Source organism: Serinus canaria, chromosome 4 (assembly GCF_022539315.1).
Source record: "Serinus canaria isolate serCan28SL12 chromosome 4, serCan2020, whole genome shotgun sequence".
Lineage (NCBI taxonomy): Eukaryota > Metazoa > Chordata > Aves > Passeriformes > Fringillidae > Serinus > Serinus canaria.
In genome coordinates, this window is record NC_066317.1 from 55,632,530 (window position 1) to 55,655,668 (window position 23,139).

At 37.3% G+C, this 23,139-nt stretch overlaps 1 protein-coding gene across 6 annotated transcripts in view; it reads left to right on the forward strand.

The window, feature by feature from the left end:
- The window catches only part of LCORL (ligand dependent nuclear receptor corepressor like), an 81,736-nt gene extending 59,038 nt beyond the window's left edge, over nt 1-22,698 (forward strand). For 2 of the 6 annotated variants that reach the window (XM_050973424.1, XM_050973426.1), the window contains 2 exons: nt 630-5,500; nt 21,804-22,698. In XM_050973424.1, coding sequence (XP_050829381.1) covers nt 630-5,500; nt 21,804-21,844 — 4,912 coding nt within the window. In that variant the 3' untranslated portion in view covers nt 21,845-22,698. Of the gene's footprint in view, nt 1-629; nt 5,501-21,240 lie in introns of those variants that run through there. The other 4 variants (XM_050973425.1, XM_050973428.1, XM_050973429.1 and 1 more) reach the window with 4 other exon arrangements.
- Nucleotides 22,699-23,139: the final 441 nt, after the last annotated feature.

Here is a 23,139-nt window from a genome sequence, read left to right on the forward strand (position 1 = left end):
TGCATTTTTTTTTAAATTGAAAGGGAAAATTTTACCTGCAAAGAGCACTAGGCTATTTTTTTCCGTTTTCTGTTAGCTTGTTAAGTTTTCTTTAAATATAGAAATTAAAATGTCTTTAGAAATATCTTCAAGTGTATCCTGAAGAGCACTCAGTACACTTGAATATTTAAATATCAAAGAGTGGGATTCAGGAGAGATGGATCCATTCTTTCCTCTGCCACAACATTGAACCTCACTCATTCTCTGTGCCCCAGTTAGTGAAATGAGAGTGATACCAAGCTTGCCAGGTTCTTGGTGAGGTTTTCTTTCATTAATAGTTAAGATAGTTTGAAATACCAAAAAGTTAACATTGTTGTAATTATAGTTAGGCTCAAGAAGCTGTATTTCAAGTTATTCTTTTTGTCTTTAATTTTTTCATTATTATTTTTCTTAATGGTAGTTTAGTGCTATCACTGATAAGATGCACATCATTGCTAGTGACACTTGCAAGTATGATTGAAAACTGCGAATAGAACAGAACTGTTTTGTAAACGTCAGGTTTTTAGGCTTGAGTTTAACCGTTATAGCAAACATTAGATGTGGTATTTTACTGTAATTTATATTTTGTTTTGATTTGTTTTCATTTTCAGTTCAAGCTCAACAGCTGATGCAAATTCAGAGGAAACAGCTAATTTGGAAAAAGGAAAATCAACATTAAACAAAGTTTTGGAGTCTTTTTGTTCATATCACTGGCAACAGACTTTGGCTATGTTAAAATTCCTATTACAGGATGAAAATGTTTCTATAGTTTGCAGTTGCAAGCAAACACATTTGGTCCACTCTGAAACTCCCAGTTCCCTTACTGAAGAGGATGTTCACGTTCCATTTTGCAGTTGCAATGGACACATGCTGACAAAAAGGTGCTGTTTACAAAATCAAAGGCCAAACACTTGTTTACCACCTCTGTCTGTTTGTATTAAAGATTTCCATTCTTTGTCATGCCAAGCTGTAGCAATTGGATGTATTAAGACAATGGTGAACAAAGCATGTAGTTCTCCTAAGTATTGTGCTGACCAGTTGCAAAATTATAACAGGCATTCTGGGAAAGCAGCAGCATGTACATACTCAGCTAAGGACTGTGACCTCTTAAGCAGCATTAAAAATTCAAACAGATCTCGCAGTCCATCGCCACCTCCACTATCACCTGTACACAGTAAAGAATTTGAATTGTCAGAAGGAATGGTTATGGACTTTCCAACTTTAGACAACAACAAGCTTGAAATATCCATCAACCAGCCTCCGTCCCTCTTGCCAGCTGAAGGAAGCAAAGGAGAGTTTGAGTATATGGGTAAAACATGCAAAGGAAAAGAGATTGATTGTTCAGATGGAGCACTGGGATCAGCAGACCAGGAAAGCAATGATGGTTATATGAACTCTGAGAAAGGTGAACATTCTGCCATTTTTCAAGATTTAATGGACCGCATTAATGAGAAGTTGAAATCAATAGACACTACAGATCTAGCCACAAATCTTGTAAAACTTTCTAGCAGTGACAGGGCACCAGAAAATGATGTCAAATTAGGAGACTTCATAACTTCTCTTTTGCATAATGCTAAGGCAAGTGATTACAGCTTTATGGAATTACTTCGCCAACATGATAAACAAGTGGAAAATAAAATTATTCAGACAAGATTTCGCAAGCGTCAGGAAACTTTATTTGCGACGTATAATTCTCCTGACTCACCAGTCATTCGACGACAGTCCTTGCAAATCAAGAGGGAGCTTGCAAGCCTTGATGAAACTCTTGTACGAAAAAAGTCAATTTCTGAGAGAAATGCAAAGAGATCTACAAAAAAAATTGATAAAATGCATCCAAGTAAAAGACACAGTTTTACTGTAATAGGAGATGAGACTTTGCAACATCTTGAAAGTAATCCATGCGCAAATTGCCAAACCAAACCAATGTGCTTTCCAGTACACCAAACAGAGTCTTTCAATCTACCTCTTACTAGTTTTCAGACCAGCTCCAGCTTTTTAGTTCTTTCAGAAAACAGTGCTATTGCAGCCAGCCAGGCAAAACTCCCAAATACACAAGGAGATTGTGCAACCTTAAAAGAGACTGGTCAGATTCCTCTGAAGGATGAGAGTAATGAAATCTTGGGTAGAACTAAACGTAACATTGTGCCTCCTGGGTGGTACTCTGTGTATGTAACAAACAATATCATGTTTAGAAAGTCATCCAGTACAAAAAAGTCCTTGAAAAGTTTGGAAAAAATGAGAGTAAATAAAAATCTTCATGCTGAAAGATGCAGTGACATAAATATAAGCAAAATTGTAAGAGACACAAATCTGCAAGTTGTTGTGGAGCGTTTAGAAGATACAATAAACTTATCCAGGAAGACTAGCAACTCGTTGGATAGTTACAAAATGAGCCAAAAATTAAAAGACAATGCTTATGAACAGGTTATGAACCCAGCTCCTAGAAGGGGCTTACCTTTCACTCTGAGCGAAATGGGATGCACAGGACAAACCTTCTCTCCACATTCACATGTGCCAAGCAGCAGTAAAATCAAAGCAATCTGTGTTGCGTCAAACACACAAGAAACTGTTATAGATCAAGAAATTAATGACGGCCTTTTGAAGTCTCTGACCTTTAATCCAAGCAGTTCAGCTTCCAGTAACGGGGACTTGCATGTAACTTCTGAAGCCGGGGAGCTCCCATCTCCCTTAAACTACTCTAGTCCTATTAAGCTTATGTTTGTCTCAGAAGTTAACAGTCATGAAGGAGTCAAGTACACCTTGACATCTGCAGCTGCATCTACTAAGGGAAGCACAGATCTTTGTTTGTTTCAGGGGCACACAAACCCTTTGTTGGATAAACAGGCCACAGACCTTTCACAAGCAGTCTGTGTCAAGGGTTGTGATTGCAGTGAAAATGATACTAAGGAGAGGTCAAGCTGCATTTATGCAGAAGCTCTTACAAGCTCTTGTCCAGTTGGTCAAATTAACATAAATGACTCAAAAAAAAATGATGAAGTTGTGGAGAAATCAAGCAGTAGCAGTGAATTAGTTTTCAAAAGAAAACCTGGTAGACCAAAGAAAATAGGTCCTCAAGTAGTTAAGCAGGTTAAGAGACCAATTGGACGTCCTCCTAAACCAAAAGTAGACATGAGTGGAAGCACAAAACCTAGACCTGAACTTAGCTGTGGTGGTAAAAGCCTCAAGTCTGATGCAGCAGCAATAGAAGAAGTTAACAGCAACAAAAATATTACTGTGACAGTTGTTTTTGGAAGGTCAAGAAGAACTAAGAGACATGTTTCTGAAGGTAATCTAAATCTCATCAGCATTCTGCCCACACAACACATTGATTCTAATTTTGCCAATGATCCCAGCAAAGCAAGGCACAATGCAGAAACTGGAAATGCTTTGACTGAAACAGTAAAAGCCTTCCAGAATCCTTCTGCTGAAAAGGAGGTCTCTGGTTATGACTATGTCAGGCCTATCAAGGGTAATCTGGCATCACCACATCCTTGCAGCAATATTATACGGCAGATTAAGAAACCATTAACCACTGTTCGAAAACCTGGCAGGCCAGCAAAAGTAAAAATTTCCGGCATATCAGTGACTGTCAGTAGACTTTCACCTCAGGAAAGAAAAGTGAGCATCAGCAATGGTTTGCCTCCTTTACAACAGCAGAATGTGTTAGAGAAAAGCACATCACAGGAAAGAAAAAATCAACTGTGCAATAATGTGGGTCAAGTAAAGAACATGCAGAAAGATTCTAGAGAGGATGGATCACACAGTGTTACTACAGCAGTGTCAAGAAAACGTGAAATTCCATCGAGACACTCTGCTAGAGACAGAAAACCTTCACTGCATTTTTTGCATTCATTAGCATCTTCTAGTCCATTCACTTGTAGAAGTGCCTTACTACATAAATCTTACAAACTTCATTTGAAAAAAGCTAAAGAGCGAAAGGAAAAACTAACACAATCAAATCAGTGCACAGCATCCAGGGATACCTCAGACCAGAGAAATCCAGGAAATGCTAAAAAGGATCTTAAGGATGGTGGATTCGGGCCCATTAATGAGGTATCATCAGATCCCATTTTTTCGTCAAATCCCTCTCTCAGGTGGTGGCCTACTTCCACTTCAAGTGACACCTTGTTGGAAGAACTAAACAATAGATTTGAACAGATGACTAATACCTGGTTGAGAGTGGGGGTAAGCGAGTTTGACAAATGTGTATGTGAGAAAAGAGATCCCATTGAACGAGACTGTAATACTGAAATGTCAGACCCTTTAGACTCCTGCCTTGTAGGACTTGAAACATCACCTATAAAAATGCTTTTCCAGAAAAAGTGTAATATGAATGAACTCTGCACCTGGTTTATGCAAACTACAGAAACACAGTCTCTCTCTCTTGTGAGAAAGGCAAATGCTCGCAATCCCTTAGAAGTAGTTAGTACTAAAGAGATAAAGATGGAAACTAAACAATCTGATCCTAGCACTTGCCCTTTCAGAAAGCACTTTAAAAAGTTTGCACTATCCTCCCCTTCAAAACCAGCAGGGAAATTGCAAATATTACATAACATGGTGAGGTCTCCAGTCTTAAGCATGAAAAGTAATTTCACTTTAGCCAGATTAAAAAGAAATGAATTTAAGAAGTTGCAGCGTGATAGGTGGGAACAAACAAAAAAGCTCTATAATCAGGCTCCTGGAGGCTGGAAATCAAAAAAGAAAAATCTGCAGTTGTTTTGCCAAAGCCAGTTGTTTAAGAGTACGAGTGGGGAAGCCAATGATGAAACACCCAAGCTGCAGGAGAAAAATGCAGTAGAAATCCAGCCCACTCAGACTTTGGTAGAGTCTCAGAATAGCCTCTTGCCAACTGAAAATGAAACCAGAGATGCATTTGTTGAACAGATGATGGGATTGTCTGACTTTAACCCACATCCTGGTTTAGCAAATATACTTAAGTCACATTCAGAGGCAAATGGAACAATTCATTGCCAGCAAAATGTTAGAAAAGAACAAAATCAAGATAAACTGTTTCAAAATACTTGGAAAGCCAAAACCTTTAAAGACTGTAGGATATTTCTGAGAAAAATCAACCATATTGAGCAGCACAATTCATTTAAATTAAATAATGTCATTTATTCTCCTGAAGCTGTCGACAGTAAAAGCACTCAGGCCTATATGGAAGAAAAAAGACATCCTCTTTTAAGGTCCCATTCTACTAAACAAAATACATTAAAGAAACGAGAAAATGAAGTGGAAACATCTAAAGGATCTAATTCTTCTAAGGTGATTGAAAAGCTGGATGGCCAGTTTCACAGCAGAAAATTAAGTAGTGGTGTAAACCAGGACGATAATCCTGCTGGTAGTTCTGAAGGTCTTACTAGAATAAACAAAAGGAAAAGTCCACAATGGGAGACCACTGATACAAATTTAAGAAAAAGGCATAAGAGACAGTCATGCAGTAGTGGACAAATGGCACCTTATTACCCAAAGTACCAAGTAGGTAAGTTCTTGTTCCCCACTTCATCTTAAAATTGAAATCCTAAAGAATTGGAGAAGTCAAACAACTAAGCACTTTTTTGTTTATTGCATGTTACTCATTTTAATTTCAGACAAGTCATGAAATCAAACATTGCATAACATCAGAATAATTCAGAAAGTGCAATTTTAAAATGTTTATAACGTTTTGCACCATTCTTTCAGCTCTGATAAGCTAACCAATATAGTTTAGATTGACAAGAAGTCAAGTTCTGGCATTGTGAAGTCAGTCACAACTGGCTGTTGACTTCGAAGAACTTTCATTCCATTGTGTAGTTTCTCATAGTGTGAGGAGGAGTAAGCTATAAAATAAAGCATAAATTCAGTGCATTAGCATATAGCTGGTTTTAAGAAACTCATTGGATGATTGCTGTTACAAATCTGTAATAGTTTTGTAATTTTACAGTAAAATATAGTATTTTGTACTTCTGAAAATTATTCAGTAAGAGACCCAGTTCAGTCTCCTTTCCATGCCAAATGAAATCTGCTGACTAAGGGGTTTGCACATTGAATCCTTACACAGCAATTTAAAATGCAAAATTATTTTTCACAAGAACAGTATACAGTTACTCTGCTAAATACTTTGGCTTGGAATCTTTTTAGGCTAGTGTGAAATTAAATATTTTTTTAAAGATAGATATTTATAAATACATTGTAATACAACTGTGATCTCAAAAAGGCCATTATATTACTTAGAAGAGGACATATTTCTTAATTATTTCATAATTATTTCTTCTGTTGGGTGAAGAGATATCCTTAAACAGAAGTTTTAACTCATTTCAACAAAATTACTAAGGTGTGAAATCCTCGCCAAGTAAAATGCAATTCCTGCAATGTGATTTAAGTTACTGCCTTTGTAGAAACAATATTGTATTAGCTAATCTGATATACTGGCCAAATATAAAAACCTTATTCAAAATATCAGGTCAAAATTTTAGGTTCTCCTTTGTATTCTATCTTTTAGAAAAGGATCTCTGATAATAAATGGAAAGGTTAATTTAAGTTGTAATATAAACAATATAACGGCTCTTGTATGCTTCATTTCTTTTGTACTTCATGTGATGTATAGAATTCTTCATATTAAGCTCATTCAGTATAACCCTGCTTTTTCCAAAGTACAGCATTTTCTAATCTATGGACTACTCTTTTGTATTTTGATTCATTGATCTAGAGCCAAGCTCAACATAAATAACTTGTTTTTAAGAAGTTCAAACTTTGACACAAAATTGCTGTAAAAAAAAACAAACTAGGAAAGGAGAGGATAGAATTTACCCATTTCTATATTACAAACGAAGAAAGAGCTCTCTCATACTTGTAACTCATTGAGAAAATGTTACATTCCAATTCTATTTATCTGTAAATGTTTTGTTTCTATGGTAATGCAAGACCTATTACTGTGATACGGTCTAATGTTAGTTTTAATTGGGACTCAATTTTATCTACCTGATAACTTTCATCCTTCAGTTTTGGATTTTCAGGAAATCTGATAACTATTTTGATATTTTACATTATTTCATTTGCAGTTTTTGTTATTTTCCCTTTTACTCATGGTTTCTCATATCAGTCATTGTCTTCAGAAAAGCTACGATAGGAAATTATTTGATAAAGGAAATGTTAAAAGACAAAGAATGATGATTCTGGAATTGTCTCCACACTTGTAACCCCACATCTTTCCTAGGGGTACTATTGCACTATCAGAGGATTGTCTGATATTGGAAGGATGTCTTGTTTTGCTGTGTTGATTCAACATTGTGTACTTTCTGCACCAGCCAAGGAAATCATACAAATATTTTTAGTCTAATATAACTACTCCCTGAAAAGGAGCAACATGATTTCTAGCTGTGCATGCATGTGACTTCAAACCCAATTCCTGCATCTGGGAGTTAAATGCACATGAAAACATCATGTTTTGTTCATGTGTTCTTTGGATTGTATTTTTGTTTATGTGGTATCATAAATTATATCATTGTTCTGTTGTCATGCTTGAAATGTTGCTATAGACACATTTGTGGTCAGTATTTGAAGTTTTTCTTAAACTTGGGGTCTTTCCAAATGTTCTTAAAGAGAGAGATGTGATGCTGTTTTATTGTGAAACATTGTGGCAGGTGGGCAGAATGTTGTTACCAAAATTTTTATGTACTCTTGGTTTTTTTCATTAGCATGTGCAAGCAGGAATAAACAATTGAATTCTTACAGCTCAAGGTAGTGTCCATCGACCAGAACTAGCCATGCACTCATTGCAGCAACAGAAAAGAGTTATTTGTGTTTTCTCATTGCCTATTGTATTCAAGATAAGGTGGCTGGTAGATACATGGGTCCATTTGATGTTTGTTTATACTTCTGAACTGTTGCTTCCACAGTGCATTTGATGTGTTGGGGGGCAGTTCCCTTTTACTCTAAATCCATCTTCTGGCAATTGTCATTTCTTTAGCAACACTGAAATGCTATTATTCTCCATTGTGCAAGGAAAATTACATAAGCATGTTTTTAGGAAAGCATTTGTTTTCTTTTCACAAGAATAGTTCACTTGTAACACTGAAGGTCACATTAACATGCTTTGGACTTGGGCAAAAAGTTTCAAGAAAGCCAAGCTAAAATACAAAAAACTATTAATCCAACAATAAAACTGGGATATGTAATATACTCCATTTTACAATCTTACTGAGTAAAGGTACTGAGTAATTTAAAAATCTGCTTCAGAGGGTGTGGACTTCATACAGATGGAAAAGAGACTGTGAACCTTCTACAGTAGCAGGCAGGGCTGACATCACAGACCTATGCTCTTGCCCTTCATATCAGGGTAGGAATTTGCGTACAAAAGCTTTTAAAATTTGATTTCTATCACATAAAGTTAGGATATTTTCATCTAACACGAACTTTTTAATTTTCATTCTTATATGTTCACTTTTCTTCAAGTGGTCTGGAGTTTTAGAACAGATCTATTGGATTTGTCAGCAGAGAATATGACTTCTCAATTTTAATTTTTTATGATGTTTGAATGTCATTTTTATATTCTACCTTAATGAAATCAAGTGTGTGCAGTACTTGAAAAGAGAATTTGCTAATTTTTGTGGTCATTTCAGAGTTGGCTGCAAGAGTGAAGAATCATAATTATGAAAACTTTGCTGTGAGTCTGATTGGTCTCTTCATTGTGCACATAAAATAACATCCGTGTTAATATGACAGACATTTTCTTAAACTTAACATCCATTACTATAAGTTTAAGTTACTTAGTTACTTTAAGTAACTTAAAGTAACTAAGTAACTTAAAGTATACTTTAAGTTATAGTATAAGTTACTTTAAGCAAAAAAAATTGGGAGAATTTTGTGAATTCTTTTTTACTCATCTGTGTTAGAATGGCTTTAATATTCCAGTATCGTTGCTTATTTGTCTCATGGTAGTGCAATCCAGTGATAATAAAGCTACAAATGGGGATCACTTCCCTTGTACTGTGAATGACCTAGTGACAGACAAGATTGGTTTTAGCAGGTTGTTCTGCTTTCAGGAATGATCACATTTTACACCCCTAATGAGTGACTAATTTAAAATATTGGGTTAGGAAAAGTGCAGAGGAGAAAGAGTAACAGTCACCAAATCTGTTGTTTTTAAGAAGGCTCCTTTCACAAAGGCTTTTCATCAGAGGGTTACTTGGCTGTAAAATAAATTTCACCTGTGATGCAGAGTAAGCAGATAGAAATTTTCATACCTGTAGTTGCCAGACAAGAAGTTACCTTTTCACAGGCAGACATAAACCAAAGAGCATTAATAGAAATACAAGAAGAATATGAGATGAATGACTGTTCACAGTAAGTGGGCCATTTTTAATGCAGAAGTGTAAAAGCAGAAAGGTACACTTGATCTATAGATGACTATACATGTGTAGTAAATCCTTCCTCATTTAATGAACTTAATGGAGTCTGCCTCATTCCCCATGATGGAACAGCACAGCTCCCATGCCACAGTCTAATGCTCCATTTTCTTTTACACTCTGGGATTCTACTTGCCAAATTACATACTCTTCATTCCTTTTCTTTTTCTCACATCAGGTGATCTAGTGTGGGGTGTGTAGGGTTTGGGTGCTGATCAGTTTTAAACTGTGGTTATTTCTATATTGCCTTAGAGTATGCTGTTACTCATCTTCTTTTGAAGGTCTGAGCTAAGGATTTTAACTCTTGCTTCTTTGAATAATAATAAGACTTTTTAAAAGAACTTGGCTCTGAGGTCTTCAAATTTCTCTACCTGCTAGGATATGTAGTTTTCTGTAGCTTAGTGCCATGATCATTAAGCCTTTGTGTAGGATTTATATACCCAGTTTTATACCTAAGCTGGGATGCTTTTTTCCTCATTTTATTCAGTATTTTTTAACTGTCTGGTTTTAATTTTACCTCTTCAAAAACTGAGAAACTCATAGTCATATTTTCCTATTTGTCCTTGGTCCTAAGGAAATGGCTAGATTTTTCAGCTTTCTTTGGGGAACTGGTAATACTAAATAAATATAGACAATCTTCTGTCTTTCTTTGAAAGCCTTTTACTAGAAGAGAAAATAGCAGTTTTCCAAGGCCTGCACAGTGCTTTTGAAAATCTGACAAGTACATGTCCTTTTTAAAATCCTCTCTTCTGTTGAGAGTTCATGGCCTTAAAGCAGAGCTTTTGTTGCTGTTAGATAGAAAAGGAGGGAAATCAATCACCAGAGCCTGTGAAGAGGTAAACTGTAAATTAAGTATTCATGTAGTCTGACCATGACCAGAGCAGATTAATTTTGCTGAGACAATTCCACATTTTTGTGTTGAAAATAGTTCAAGAGAGATGCTGTAGTTCATAGAGGCCTGTGTACTGTGCCTTAGTTTGCATTTCTCTGTTGTTGATATGCTAAAGCTAGTGCTGATTTTGTGTTTTCACCACATCTTTGGGAAGTGCCTTATACAGAATCTTCAGTTAATTACATTCAAAAAATGCAGATTGTGGTTCCAGAGTCGAGGAGGGAAGTTTAAAATGGTGTGACATGAGTGGGTTGTTGTTTGCATGTATTCTTGGGTAGATTTTTTCTTTCCTAATTCATCTTTCCCTTCTCAAAGGATAGTTTTAGTCAGATGCTTGATGGTTTTAAATCTTTTTCAGACTTCTAAGCCAAATATAATACCTCATTTATTCACGGTTCATCCTTTTCCTTGTGGTGTCCTTTAATTTTGTCTATAATTGTATAGTTGTGCCTTAAAGATATTGTTCAAACAATCTTTGAGACTAATAGAAATGTTTTTTGTTATTTGGTAACTGGATATTAATTTAATAGAAATAGTAATTTTGCCATATTCTGACGACAGCATTTCCTTATCAAAAGCCTTTTCCTCTCCAATGTTTCATGTGGTCAACATGGAAAAGAAAGGCTCTCTAAAATGTCCTTGAATCTTGGGTGTCACTGAGAGTGCTGTCTGTTTCTGAAAGCTGTTGACAACCTTCAGGTTCTAATTAAGACCAATTTTTTTTCAATGATCAACAACTAATTAGATGGATATATCTGAAAGGAAATTGCTGAATATGAGAAGTGTAATATTTCAAGAGCAGGATTTTGCCAATATTGCTGTGCACACCCCACCACAGCATCTCAGCTTGGTGGCACTCGGGGCAGTGTCCTGCTTCCTGTGCTCAGTGTCATCTCAAATGTGATGGTGGTTCTGGGTGTGTGATCTGGATAAAGAAAGTTTATGGAGTCCTCATTAGTCATGTTTACTTCATAGTTATTTAAAGATTTTTATTATTAGGCATTTTGAAAGAAATAAGAGGAAAAAGTTTGGAAATCAAAATTATGGGTTTTACCAAATACAGTTATTTAGAAATGTGTGATATATAGACCTGTACCTGAATATATTTATAGAGGGATATGTGCTACCTGTGAGCCTTTCTAAGGTATGATTTAAGAGAAAATCACTTACTTGAAAAACTGCAAGTAGACCCTCGATTGAGATGCCAATTGGGAAGTTATTTAGAATTTTTTCCTTTGTTGCTCACAAGGTTTTTATTTAATAGAACTTTATAAAAAGCTAGAAAAGTAAATCTTATTTCACTGCTATTCAAATAAAAGATTGAAATTATTGTAACTGAGAAATAATTAATACATACTCCACAGTCCTAACCAGGTGAGGACTCAATGTTTTGATTGGTTGCAGCGTAACTTTATAAAATAATGCTGTTCTTGAGACACATCTCTCTCCATTGTCTCCTTTCAATGCATGAGGTATCATCTTGACACAGTTTTCATATCTCCTTTTATTTCCTTTTTCCTATTGTTGGATTGCCAGCTTTCAGCAAACTGCCTTGTTTTCTTATCTAAATGCTCACTTTATATTTCATTCTTGGTGTGTGATTTTTCATGAACTTTTTTTGTTAATTACTCACTTAATAAATCAGATTATCTTTGTTTTCCCTGCAGTTTTATACCTTTTTGTAGAAAGATGTGCACACTTTTTCAAGGAGGGTGATGAGCCCAGTTGGGATGTCAAGTCATTGCACATCAGCTCTGCTCCTGTAGTGAAAATTGCACCTTTGCCATCGGCTGTCTCTTCATCTGTGCTGCATGACAGCTGCCTTTGGCCCAGCAGTGCCTGTCCTGCACTGCTGCAGACCAGGCTCCTGCTGAGCTGCTGTTCTTTTCACAACTTTGCTGTTGCTCCTCTCTTTTATTCAGACCCTTGTCTGAGCCACAGTTCAGACCAGCCAGACCATTGCACTCTGGTTATTCCACATTTCTCTGCATCCTGCCTTCATACTGTGCTCTCCTTTAGTACCAAACTGATTCTCAGATCATGCATCAGCTTTCCTTTTATACCAAGCTGTGTGTTTGTGAGTGCCAAAGGATATTCTGCAGAAGATGAGTGCAGCCCAGTTTTGTTCCTGTTTTGATTTTTTAGTGCAAATTTTTCATTGTGTACTTTGTTTGGTCCATTCTGTCTGGTCCATATACCTGCCAAGAGATTTTTAATACCATGAGCAAAATGTCAGTCAGCTTTTGTCACAGATTTCTTCAATCCAGGTATGGAAATACTTTTTTAAAAAACTGTACAAGATTTTTAATCCATTTTTTTCATATTGAAGGCCAAGTAATTTAGTTTTTTTCTGACAGTGTAGAGATATGTCTTTTCCAAGATCAAGATATTTAAACAGATTCCATCTTCCTATCTCCACACTTTTGGGCCAGCAGCTCTGGATGCTTTATAACTCTAGACAAGTTGCAGTTTCTGCTGCCATATTCATGGCAAATTGCACATTCTCTTCTTGTGGGACAGATCCAGCAATTTTTGTTTCTTTGCATTTTTTCATAACTGAAAGGGGACCATTTTTTTTTATGCTGATTCCTCTCATGTTCCAGACATCAGTAAAGACTGTTTAACTTATTCTTCAATTCCTTTGGAGTACAGATAATGGTATCTCTTGCTGTGTCAAGAGGATGTAAACCTTTAGTGAGAAACTTCATGATTTATGGAGGCAACATGCCCTTTTCTGTGTTCTATTCTTTGGTTTCAGTCTGTCTAGGTTTTACTATTTGGTTTGTCTTTTCAACAGCAGAAACTCACCTGACTTATATCTGCTTTCAGCTGTATTGGCTCCTTACCACAAATTAAATTTAGGCAGGAGTTTCACACTTTCTTTCAGTGGCTGTGCACTCACCTACTCGCCATCCTCCACTCACTGCCACTTGCTCCTTTCTGTCACTTCTGGGCATCCATGAGAGCAGTCTGCTTCTGTCTTTCATCATGGTTTATCTGTAAGTGGGGCAGATATCTTAACTTGATTGCAGCTCTTTCTTAAGATCAAGTTAGACCTACTTTTCTTACTTCGTGTATACCAGTAGAAATGGCCTTAAAATTAACTTAGGACTTAAAATACTTTTAAAACCATAAGTCTGAATTTCTGCTTTGTTTAGGATGTTTTATATCAGCTGTCAAGCCATCAGTGAGTAATGTGACTGCAATCAGTTTTTTCCAAGCAGATTTATTCTTTGTTTTCATTTTGTAGCTCAGGGTAGAATATTTCTAAATTATGATTCTGCTAGGAATTAGGATAATGAGACTTTCACATTTCATATTAAAATGCATGCATACCTGAAAATCAGGATGTTCAGAGCAGTCAGTCTTTTCAGAGGGCTCTTGTCACAAGTTCCTGTTACCTAAGGTGTGAATTTCACAAATACTCACAGCTTATACTTGATATTTTATGACCCAGGCCTGCCCTCAAAGCTGTCTTTTTTTAAACTATTGAAATCTTGGTCCAAACGATGGATTATTTCCCTGTACATGAAATGGAAACCTAGCTGAAAAAAATCTTGTCTACAAGCTGTAAGAATGACTTAAAATATTTTTCTTTAAAAATAAATTCTTATTCTCAGTTGAATTGTGCTCTCTTGCCTATGTGTAAAGTCTTTCATTTTGAATACAGGGTAAATTTTAGGGGGAAAAAAACTACTTAAAGTTAGGCTTCAATGTTTTTATTGGGGCACTTAGCATAATTTGCAAAACATTCAAAAATAATAATTTATTTTTACAATTTAAGAAATTTATTTACCATGCAAGTGAATATATAAGAGCTATACTTAAGGTATCAATTCTTAAAATTTGGTTGTTGTTGTTACCTGTCTTTCTAATTTAAAGTTCCTGTGATGTGTGTTTGAATAAATTCTCTTGTGTATCATATTTGTTGCTGACATTTCCTATTTATCAGTTTACTACTTACAGCTGGTTTTAAATTACATTTAAGTATAGAAATCTCAGAAAAGGAAATTACTTATTTGCAAATTGCCATTTGACCTTCCTGAATTCAGAAGTCTGGTGGGTTTTAAACAACCCAGGGACTGTCTCATCATATTTCTGAGATGATCTCTCTCCATAACATAATTACATTTATAATGTCAAAAAACTGTTATGGATTAAAGATTTGAGCTCAAGTGACAGGACTTCTCTAGCTGCATTCATGCGAGCACTGAGATGGAGGCACTGTGCTTCCTCAGAACAGCCTGAACCAGCAGCACACGCTGTTCTGAACCCCCAGCCTCGCCTTATTGCACCTCCTTCCAAACCTTTCTTAGTTATGAATAGGCAGAAAAAATAGCAAAAGCTTTTCTTCTCTTGTAGTGTGTTTGTAAGTCAAATACAACAGTGCTCATCTGCACAACAGGCGTTTAGGGCTTTTATTTATTTGCATGCTGCTAACTTCTAGTCATAAATAGAAATTAGTTTTCTTCCAGGGGGCTGATGGTCAGAGGAAGGCTTGTTTTGGGGTGGTGCCTAGAAGCTAAGAATTCATTATGTTCATCATCAGATGAATGATGCTGCCTTTCAGCTGTTAGAATCTTAACTGCTTTTTGTTACCAAGATCTTTTGAGACAGTATGCTATGAACAATTTGAGATCATAGGATTCTTTTTTTTTTTCTTTAATGGGTTATGTACTATCATCACTAGTAAATTACACCCTAAAATTTTGACTTCTTCATGCCCACTTCAGTGACAGCTTATATTAATATTCTGTTTCCTTGTTCTTGTCTTCTTTGGACTGCTGAAGAGTCTGTAACACCACAAAACATGGTGATTCTTTTCAAAAAGATCACTGTTCTACAAAACTTTCTCAGTCAGGCTGCTTGAAATAATTGGGGAAGGAATGTAGTTGCTATTTAGACTTGTCAAAATATATTCAAGTCTGCCCTGTATTGTGGGGAGCCATTAAAATGGAGCTCTGTACTTCCATGGCTGTGGAGCCTCATTAATTTATTTTTTAAAATAGTTTTAGTTCCTGAATTCTTCAATGAAATTGCAATTTAAACCTTTTATGTTGCCTATGACCTGTTGGGTGTAATTTTCTCAGGCTGACTGGGTTTGGGGAGAAAGTTGTCTTACTTCTCTACCTGCACTCTCAAACTGTTGCCATCCCTTCCACTTGCCAAATGTTTGCCTGAAAATGTAACCACCTGCTCTTCAGTGTTACTGTTGTGCTGTGATCTTTGAAGGTGAAGTACCAGTGATCAGTACTGCTGTATGATTTTGTCTTTGTGCAAGTTAAACTTAAAACTTTAACAGTGTGCTGGTATCTCAATATATAGATTCAGAAAAAAGCTACTAGTCAGTAATGGTCTTTCACTGGCAGGCCAAGAGTGCTCACAAATTCCGACTTCCCTCTTCTTGTTATCTTTCACATATATTTTATATGTATTTCATTCATATTTCCTTTTTTTTTTTTTTTTCCTCTTCTCAAACCAAGAAAACAACTGAGTTAGTCTGAAGAGCAAAATAAACTTTCCACTATAATTTCAGTCTGGGATTTTATGGCTGGTTCTGACTTCTCACCCTGTTTTTTTGTCTCCATTCAATTCACCTCCTGTCTTGGTATTCTGTGCTGTTTTGTTTGTCTTAGCACTCTGGCTTAGCACTCAGCCCTTATATCTGACTTTTAAGACTCCCTGAATATTGCTTATCTCCCCATCTTGCTTTGATTGATTTCTAGGGCATTTTTTTCTCTCTCTGATTCCCAAATGAGATTCCATCCACACAGCTGAAATATGTTATTTCATACTGCAATGAGAATCCAGTTGGTAAATGGAAATGAGACATTAAAATTTTATTTGTAGATTTCTTTGCTGCTGTGTTTTGGCTTGGTGGAAAAAATGAGTTTAAATTTTAGAGACAATCTGTCAGACTGTGCATGCTTGGTTTACTGTCTTTTCAATATATATTACATTACCAAATCAGTCTCTGTTGGAAGTCATACTGAGGCTACTGTAGTCATTGTAGATTTTAACCTACAATGTTCCTTTTTTGAGAAATTGTTTGAGCAGGGTTCGTACAGAGAACATTTTTTTTAAATTCTGGTTAAGTTTTACTGTTTCTACTCTGTTTTTGAAACCTTTCTGTAAAAGCCCCGAGTCAGTGCTGTGTGTCACAGATGCTCTTATGCTTTCCAAGCTGCCAGTCTGCAATCTCTGCTGGCAGTGTTTAACAAGTGCAGTTTGCAGAATTTCTGTCAGACAGGAGGGTAAGAGCCAGTTTGACCTTGCTCCCAAATAGTGGGGAAGGAGATGTTTTTATCTGTAGGTGTTGCAAAAGACTTCGAGAAACACAGCCCTGCAGTGATACTTTCATAGCTGTTTTACAGCACACGAGCACGACAGGAAATGCTGAGGACTGACCTAACAGATAAGAGATATTTTTACCCATTCTTACTTTTTCTTTTTCCTACTCTTTTTCAACATGTTGTGACAGATTAACTCAGCAAATATATGGACTTGAGCTAGCCAGGTTTTTTTTAAGTTTATCATTTTTATACAACAACAAATATCCTGTTTTTCCAGGAGGATGTGGTTCCAAACTGCAGAGAAAATAAGCAGTTCAAAGAATATTCTTTTCCTTTTGTACTTGGCAGCTTCAAATTTTCTGGTGTTACTCTCCCATCCTGACATTAAAAATCAGTATTTATTACAGATAATGATGATTTAGGTAAAACTAAAGAAAGAAATTTGAATTTTTAAAAAATAGTTGCATTCAGGCAATTTAAACAGCAAGTGTAGAAAAGAACAAGTTTTTCTTTAGCACTTAGGGGCATGGGGAGGCCACTCATTGCTTACTTTAGTAGAAAGTTGAATTCAAACCTTTCTATTTATTCCTTTTTATTTAATGATAGGAGGAAATTTTTGTAGGGAGAGATGATCCCTTTAGGCCCCAGCAGGTCTAGAAACTTAACTACACACAGGGTTCTTTGCTTAGCCAAGGAGACCAGAGAGCACCTGAGAGTCCATTGATGTTACTCTGATCTGGCTGCTGAGTTAGAGGAGCACGGGGGTGATTTGTTAGTACAACACAGGCAGTCCATCCTTTCTGCAGCACTGTTCAAAGATGGTAAATTCAGAGGTGATTCAGTGACGGTGCTGGGGTAGCTGGGAGTTCCAACACACACAAAACCATCCTGAAGCCCTCGCTGACTGCTGCAGCCCCATTGTTTGGTGTGCAGCAGCTTCCAAAGGCAGCCCAGAGCAGGGGAGGCCATTCCCAGGAGCCAGCAGCATGTCCGGTCACCATGCACAGCGTGCTGTGCCATGGCCTCAGTGCCACCCCTGGGCTTCACATGGCTCTGGGGAAGATCTCACCTCTCTAAGACACAACAGGCCCCTTGCACAGAGCCATGGCAGAGCCCCTGCTGAGGGGCTGCTGAATTTGGCTCCCCGAGGCATTTTTCCAAATCGCTCTTGTTTCAGACCAAAATGTGTGGTTGCATTTCCATATCCCTTTTTCTTTCTGTTTACTTGGAAGAGACAGTTATATGGATCAGTTATTATACATGGTGAAATATAAAATCTTTTCAATTAAGCAGTAAATATGTTACCAGCACTTCAAGATTATTTAGAGAAAAGGGCTAGGAAAGGGTAGTATAATTTAAGATGAAGAAAAAAATGCTGAATTTTCAAGCCATCTCACTAATTTTTCATACAAATTGCAAAAAAAATGAAGATGGTTTTCATCTTTTTCACTGGGATTTCAGCACTGTTGTCCTGTCTTCAAATTCCCCAGTGAAAACAGAGCTATTGGATATGCCATGGCTGTAGTTTCTGATGTTCCCTGTCACAGAAACACCTATAGCTGACTTCCACAATCACATGCACGAAAGCTGATTAACTGAGTCAGTCCCAGGTGAATGAAAACAAAACAGATGATGATTGCAGGTATAGTAAACACATGGCATCAGAATTGGAAACTCTGAGAAAACATTTTAGAGACCATTCTGTAAGGTCAGTATATGCCTGTTGTCTAGGGAATTAAACTCCATCTTCTTACTGGAGTGTTGGTAGTGCAGAGCTCCAGGGGCTGTGAAGTGGGGATACTCTACCAGGCTCTCCTGAAATAGGCTCCATGGCTTCTGGGACCATCAGGCTGTGTGTAACATCTTGCTAGGAATGCTTAATGCACTGTGGAGCTTGTGCAAGTAGAGTGGAATAAAATTTAGAGTAGAATCTGTTGATGGATTTGACTGGAAAAATTCAACTGCTTCTGTTTGACTTTATCCCTTTAGTTACATTCTCTGATTTTAAAATATTTAAACACACAAATTTTTTACCTTGTTACATCAACAGCTGGAAAATAAATCACTACAGGTGAAGGAATGAAAAGCAAGATAAAAGATTAGGTTCTTCTTAATTAACAAATATATTAAAGCAGATCTCTAACCATATTATTTTCCACTTAATTTTTACTAAAGTAAAATTTTTTCAAATACTTTCACTTTTTGTGTTGATGTTACCCATACTGAGGAACTGGGGGGAAAAAAAATTTCTATTCCTGTTTTTATGCATTTATTTAAGAAGTAAAGTCTTGAGTTTCCTAAAGTTCTTCTCTGAGTGGTAAATAGATCACCACATGAAAATTATCAACACATATTCCAGTTCTAGTTTTGCAACTTCAGTCCAGCCGATTGCACTTTGTACAGAAACCTGTACAAACCTAAAAGATGAAGAGTAGAACAGTCCTTGACAGAGCTGAGTCCTTGGAAAGGGCTGCTTGGTGCTATACTAGCACTCAGCATTTTCATTTGTAGCCCAAGCAAATGAGAAGGAATGATGGCCACAATTGCACCAAACCTAGGATACACTCTTACCACCAGCAATGTAGTTTGGAAAATGGCCCTTGGCAGCTTGGTGCAATTCCCACTTGATCTACAGAAGAAATGTGCCAGGTCATACAAGGAGCCCAAACCTTTGGCTTTTTCTGTCTGGCACAGAAACTGTGTTACCCAGCATGTAACATAGTTTATCTGTCTACTGCTTTAAAGACAGTAGAAACGCTGGGTTTTAAAGTACTTTGCAGGTATACACCTGCACCACCAAAAAAGCCAAAAACCCAAACCACCCCAAACCTTTAAAAAAGCCAAAACAAAACATTCCTGCCCTATCCTTCATTTAGCTGTTGGCAAGTTGTTAGAAGCTGTGTTTTGCTACATGGCCATGCCTGAAAAGCACAAAATCAGTAGGAGTGAGGAAAGCTGCTAACTGAAGCCTTAACACCATCTTCCATATGCACTTAATGCCATGGTCATAAATAAAGCCTTTGACTTTCTGAGGGCAAAGATCCAAGTCTGAAGAGGGTGTAAACTCAAGAAGTAGCCTTGCTGATTGAAGTCCTGTCCATGATCTACACCTGCACTCCTTTTCCTGCAGGAAGGAAAAGATCAGAGCAACCAAAGGAAAAGGGACAAGGCAAAACAAGACAAAAGATAGAGGCTGAATAATGACACGAGGAAATGCAGAGCATGGGGTCAGGGCACCATTTTGGAGGGTTGGGAACTAGTGTTAGTACATGAGAAATCTGTTTCACTGCCATGTCAGCAAGGCACACAGCCTTGAGGGGTGCTGATACTAAAATGTGAAAGAAGTAAAACTGTTCCTGATATCTGTGAGAAACAACAGTGAATTGTCATTCTAGCTGTTGCCTAAGGTCTTTCCCTTTTGCTGTGACATAGAAATGTTTCAATCAAAGTCAGTCATTGCTATTTCAGTAACACAGGACAATGTTTGAGGCTGTAGTCCTACACTGACTGACTGTCCTCAGCTACTCTGCACTCAATGCACTGTGCACTACACGACAGCATATTCCATCCTTCAGAATGAGTTCTGGAATGAACCTCTTTTGCTGAACTGCAAGTAAAAGCTGTTTCTGCTGCTTAAACACCCCTTGGATAGGAAAACTGTGTTCAGATAGGTTTTAGCATGGTGATAACCTCCTACCCCTAATTACAGTACTTTGAACATTATTTTTATTGCCTCAGAAATATTTTCAACTTTGTCATTCTAGAAGTTCTCAAAAACTTTGAAAAGGATGGTGAGAAACTGTATCACACTCAGGGTGACAAATCACTTCAGGAGGTAGACATAAGGAGGTTTGAAATAGGGATTGAAACTGTCTTCTGAGTGTGCTTTATATATTAAGGAAGACATTTTTGATTATGAGGATGGTGAAACAATGAAACAGGTTTTCCAGACAGATGCTGGATGTCTTAGCCCTGGAAACATTCAGGTGCAGGCTGGATGGGGCTCTGAGCAACCTGATCTAGTTGAAGATCTCCCTGTCATTGCAGGGGGGTTGGAGTAGATGACCTTTAAAGGTATCTGCCAACCCAAACTGTTTGATAATTCAATCCACAGATCTGTCCTAATCTGCTTAGTGACCCCCACAAAGGACTGGGTTTCTTTCCCTTCCTGTGTTACTTTTCCCCCTAAATTTAAAACAGAATGCCATCTATATGTGAGTCTTTCCATGGCTGCAGTAAATTAATAGTCATCAATAAAAACAAGCCCCAAACTCTTGCCCAGTTCCTGCTCTGGGTCTTTACAGTAGTCAGCTGGAGATGATTGAAAAGATTGAAGCGAGAGCAGCTGTTCCTGCACCTCCTGCAAAGGAGCAGCACGAGCAGGAGACTGCCCTGGGACTGGCACTGCCAATGGACAGGGCCTCAGCCATCCCCACCCAGACCAGCCCAATCTACTGCACAGCACAGTCGGGTTCTAATCTTGGTGTTTCTGGAACATCACGCACTAAAACAACAAAACTTCCCAACAGAACACAGGATCTGCCAGCACCTCATCTTGCCTCTTATCAGCTTGTTTGCAGGGCAAGAGGAAAGTGTACTAAACTTTTTCTCATTTTTTTTCCCTCTCCTACCCCCACTTCTTTTCTCACAGCACGCTACAAGTGAAAGTCTCGGAGCCGCAGAATTCAATAGACATGAACACAGAAAATGAACATTTGAAGTCCATAAAGATGTGCCTTAATCAGCCCACTGAGTGGAATCTGAGTTTTTCAGCAGCATCTCTCGCCAGCTGTAAAGTTTTTAACCAAAATCTCAAAACTGATGAGAACAAATAGATTGCAGCTGTTCTTGCACTATTATTTTGTACATTGTTCCTGATTTTTTTTCTGCTAAATAATAAGCATTTATTACATTGATCTTGAAATGATCTTGTGTGATTTGGCTTTATATACTACTAGCATTATTCAGTTTGATGTACTTTTTCTTTTCTAAATATGAAGTTTCACATCTGACCATCATGAAATTCTTGCAGTTCAAATTTATATCAGAATCGGATGTTCCCCTTTAATAGTATTGTGATTTTTCTATGTTCTTTAAATTTTAACTATGGTTTCCCAATTTTATTTTTGTGCACGAAAGTTAATATATTATGTAATTTGTGCATAGGTCACCATGTAAAGATTTATGGTAATAATTCAAACAAATCTGTAATAGGTGGAGACCGACTACCTCGAAGCAAAGCAGTACAAAGGTAAATTACCTGAGGAGATCTCCTTCACCAACGGATTGAAATGTATGGAAGCACCAGTTTGTTTCTGCAGTATGCTTTCATCTTCACTTACCTTGAGAACTTCTGTGTGACAGTGTTTAATGACCCTAATGTCTGAAAGAAAGACCAAGCCTGCTGGAGAATCTCGTGAAAGATTGTCATTCAACAAATCTGTAACTGCACTTTTTGAGGTTTCTGCTAAATGGTCTTTCTTCCCCATTTGTTTTTATGAAGTTATGCCTGCCACCAATTAAAATGGATGTAAATGCTCTTCCTATTTCATTTTTTCCGTGTACTTTGGAAATTCAATGTAAAATCGAAATTTTATCTCTACTCAAAGAAGTAGTAAATGGTTGTAGCTGACTACATTGTAGACATTCCATGCTTAAATGATCTTAGCAAGGTTCATGTACTTCGTTCATCAAAACTTTATTATTGATACAGTTTAAAAAAAGTGTTAGAATAAAACCATATAATATACTTCTCTTTTCTGGAGTCATACATTCAGTAGCTAGAGTAGAGGTTTCTTAATTCATGATGAGTTGTCTGTCCTTTACTTGACAAGAACTAATTTTCCAGAAGGAAATTTTCTTGGAAGACACTGTATTTTATAAAACAAAGGTTTTAAGGATTCACCTTACAAGAATGAAGATGCATTTCCTCTTTACAGGGGTTTGTTGGTTTGCAGGTGCAATCCAGTAACTGAAATAAAGAGATTGTTATGAATTCTGGTGGCACAAGATCCCAAGAGGGTATTGAGTCACTGAAGCATTGGACATGATTAAAAGAATGTGATTTAAAAAATAAACATTCATCATGTTTTGAGCTGTTTAAAAGGTCTTTATATGTCTCGACTGTTACATGCACGTGGACTCGGTGGGGCAAGAAAGCCAAAAGGAGAATTAAACTTTCCAGGGGAGAGGAACTGAAGTTGACTTCAGTGGAGCCCCACCAAAGCACAAGGATCAGTAAGGAGGCAGGCAGGACACAGGAGCCTTACAAGCACTGGAGCCAACGCAGCTGGAACTGTGTTTGTGTGCCCATGAGAGGAGACACCACACGGATTTTCTGATTTCAAAGACCCAGTAAATACCAGCACCTTGCAGGTTTGGACATGTCTCCCTTAGCTCCAAGCAGATGCCTGGTTTTTGTTAACAAATTATCATTGTTAATTATTATTGGTCCTTTGAGTTTTCAGGCATAATCTAAGCTCACCAACCCCTGCTGTCCTTCAGCCTGGAGAGCAACCGGCCAAAGGCCCGTTCTCAAGAGAAGCTGCTT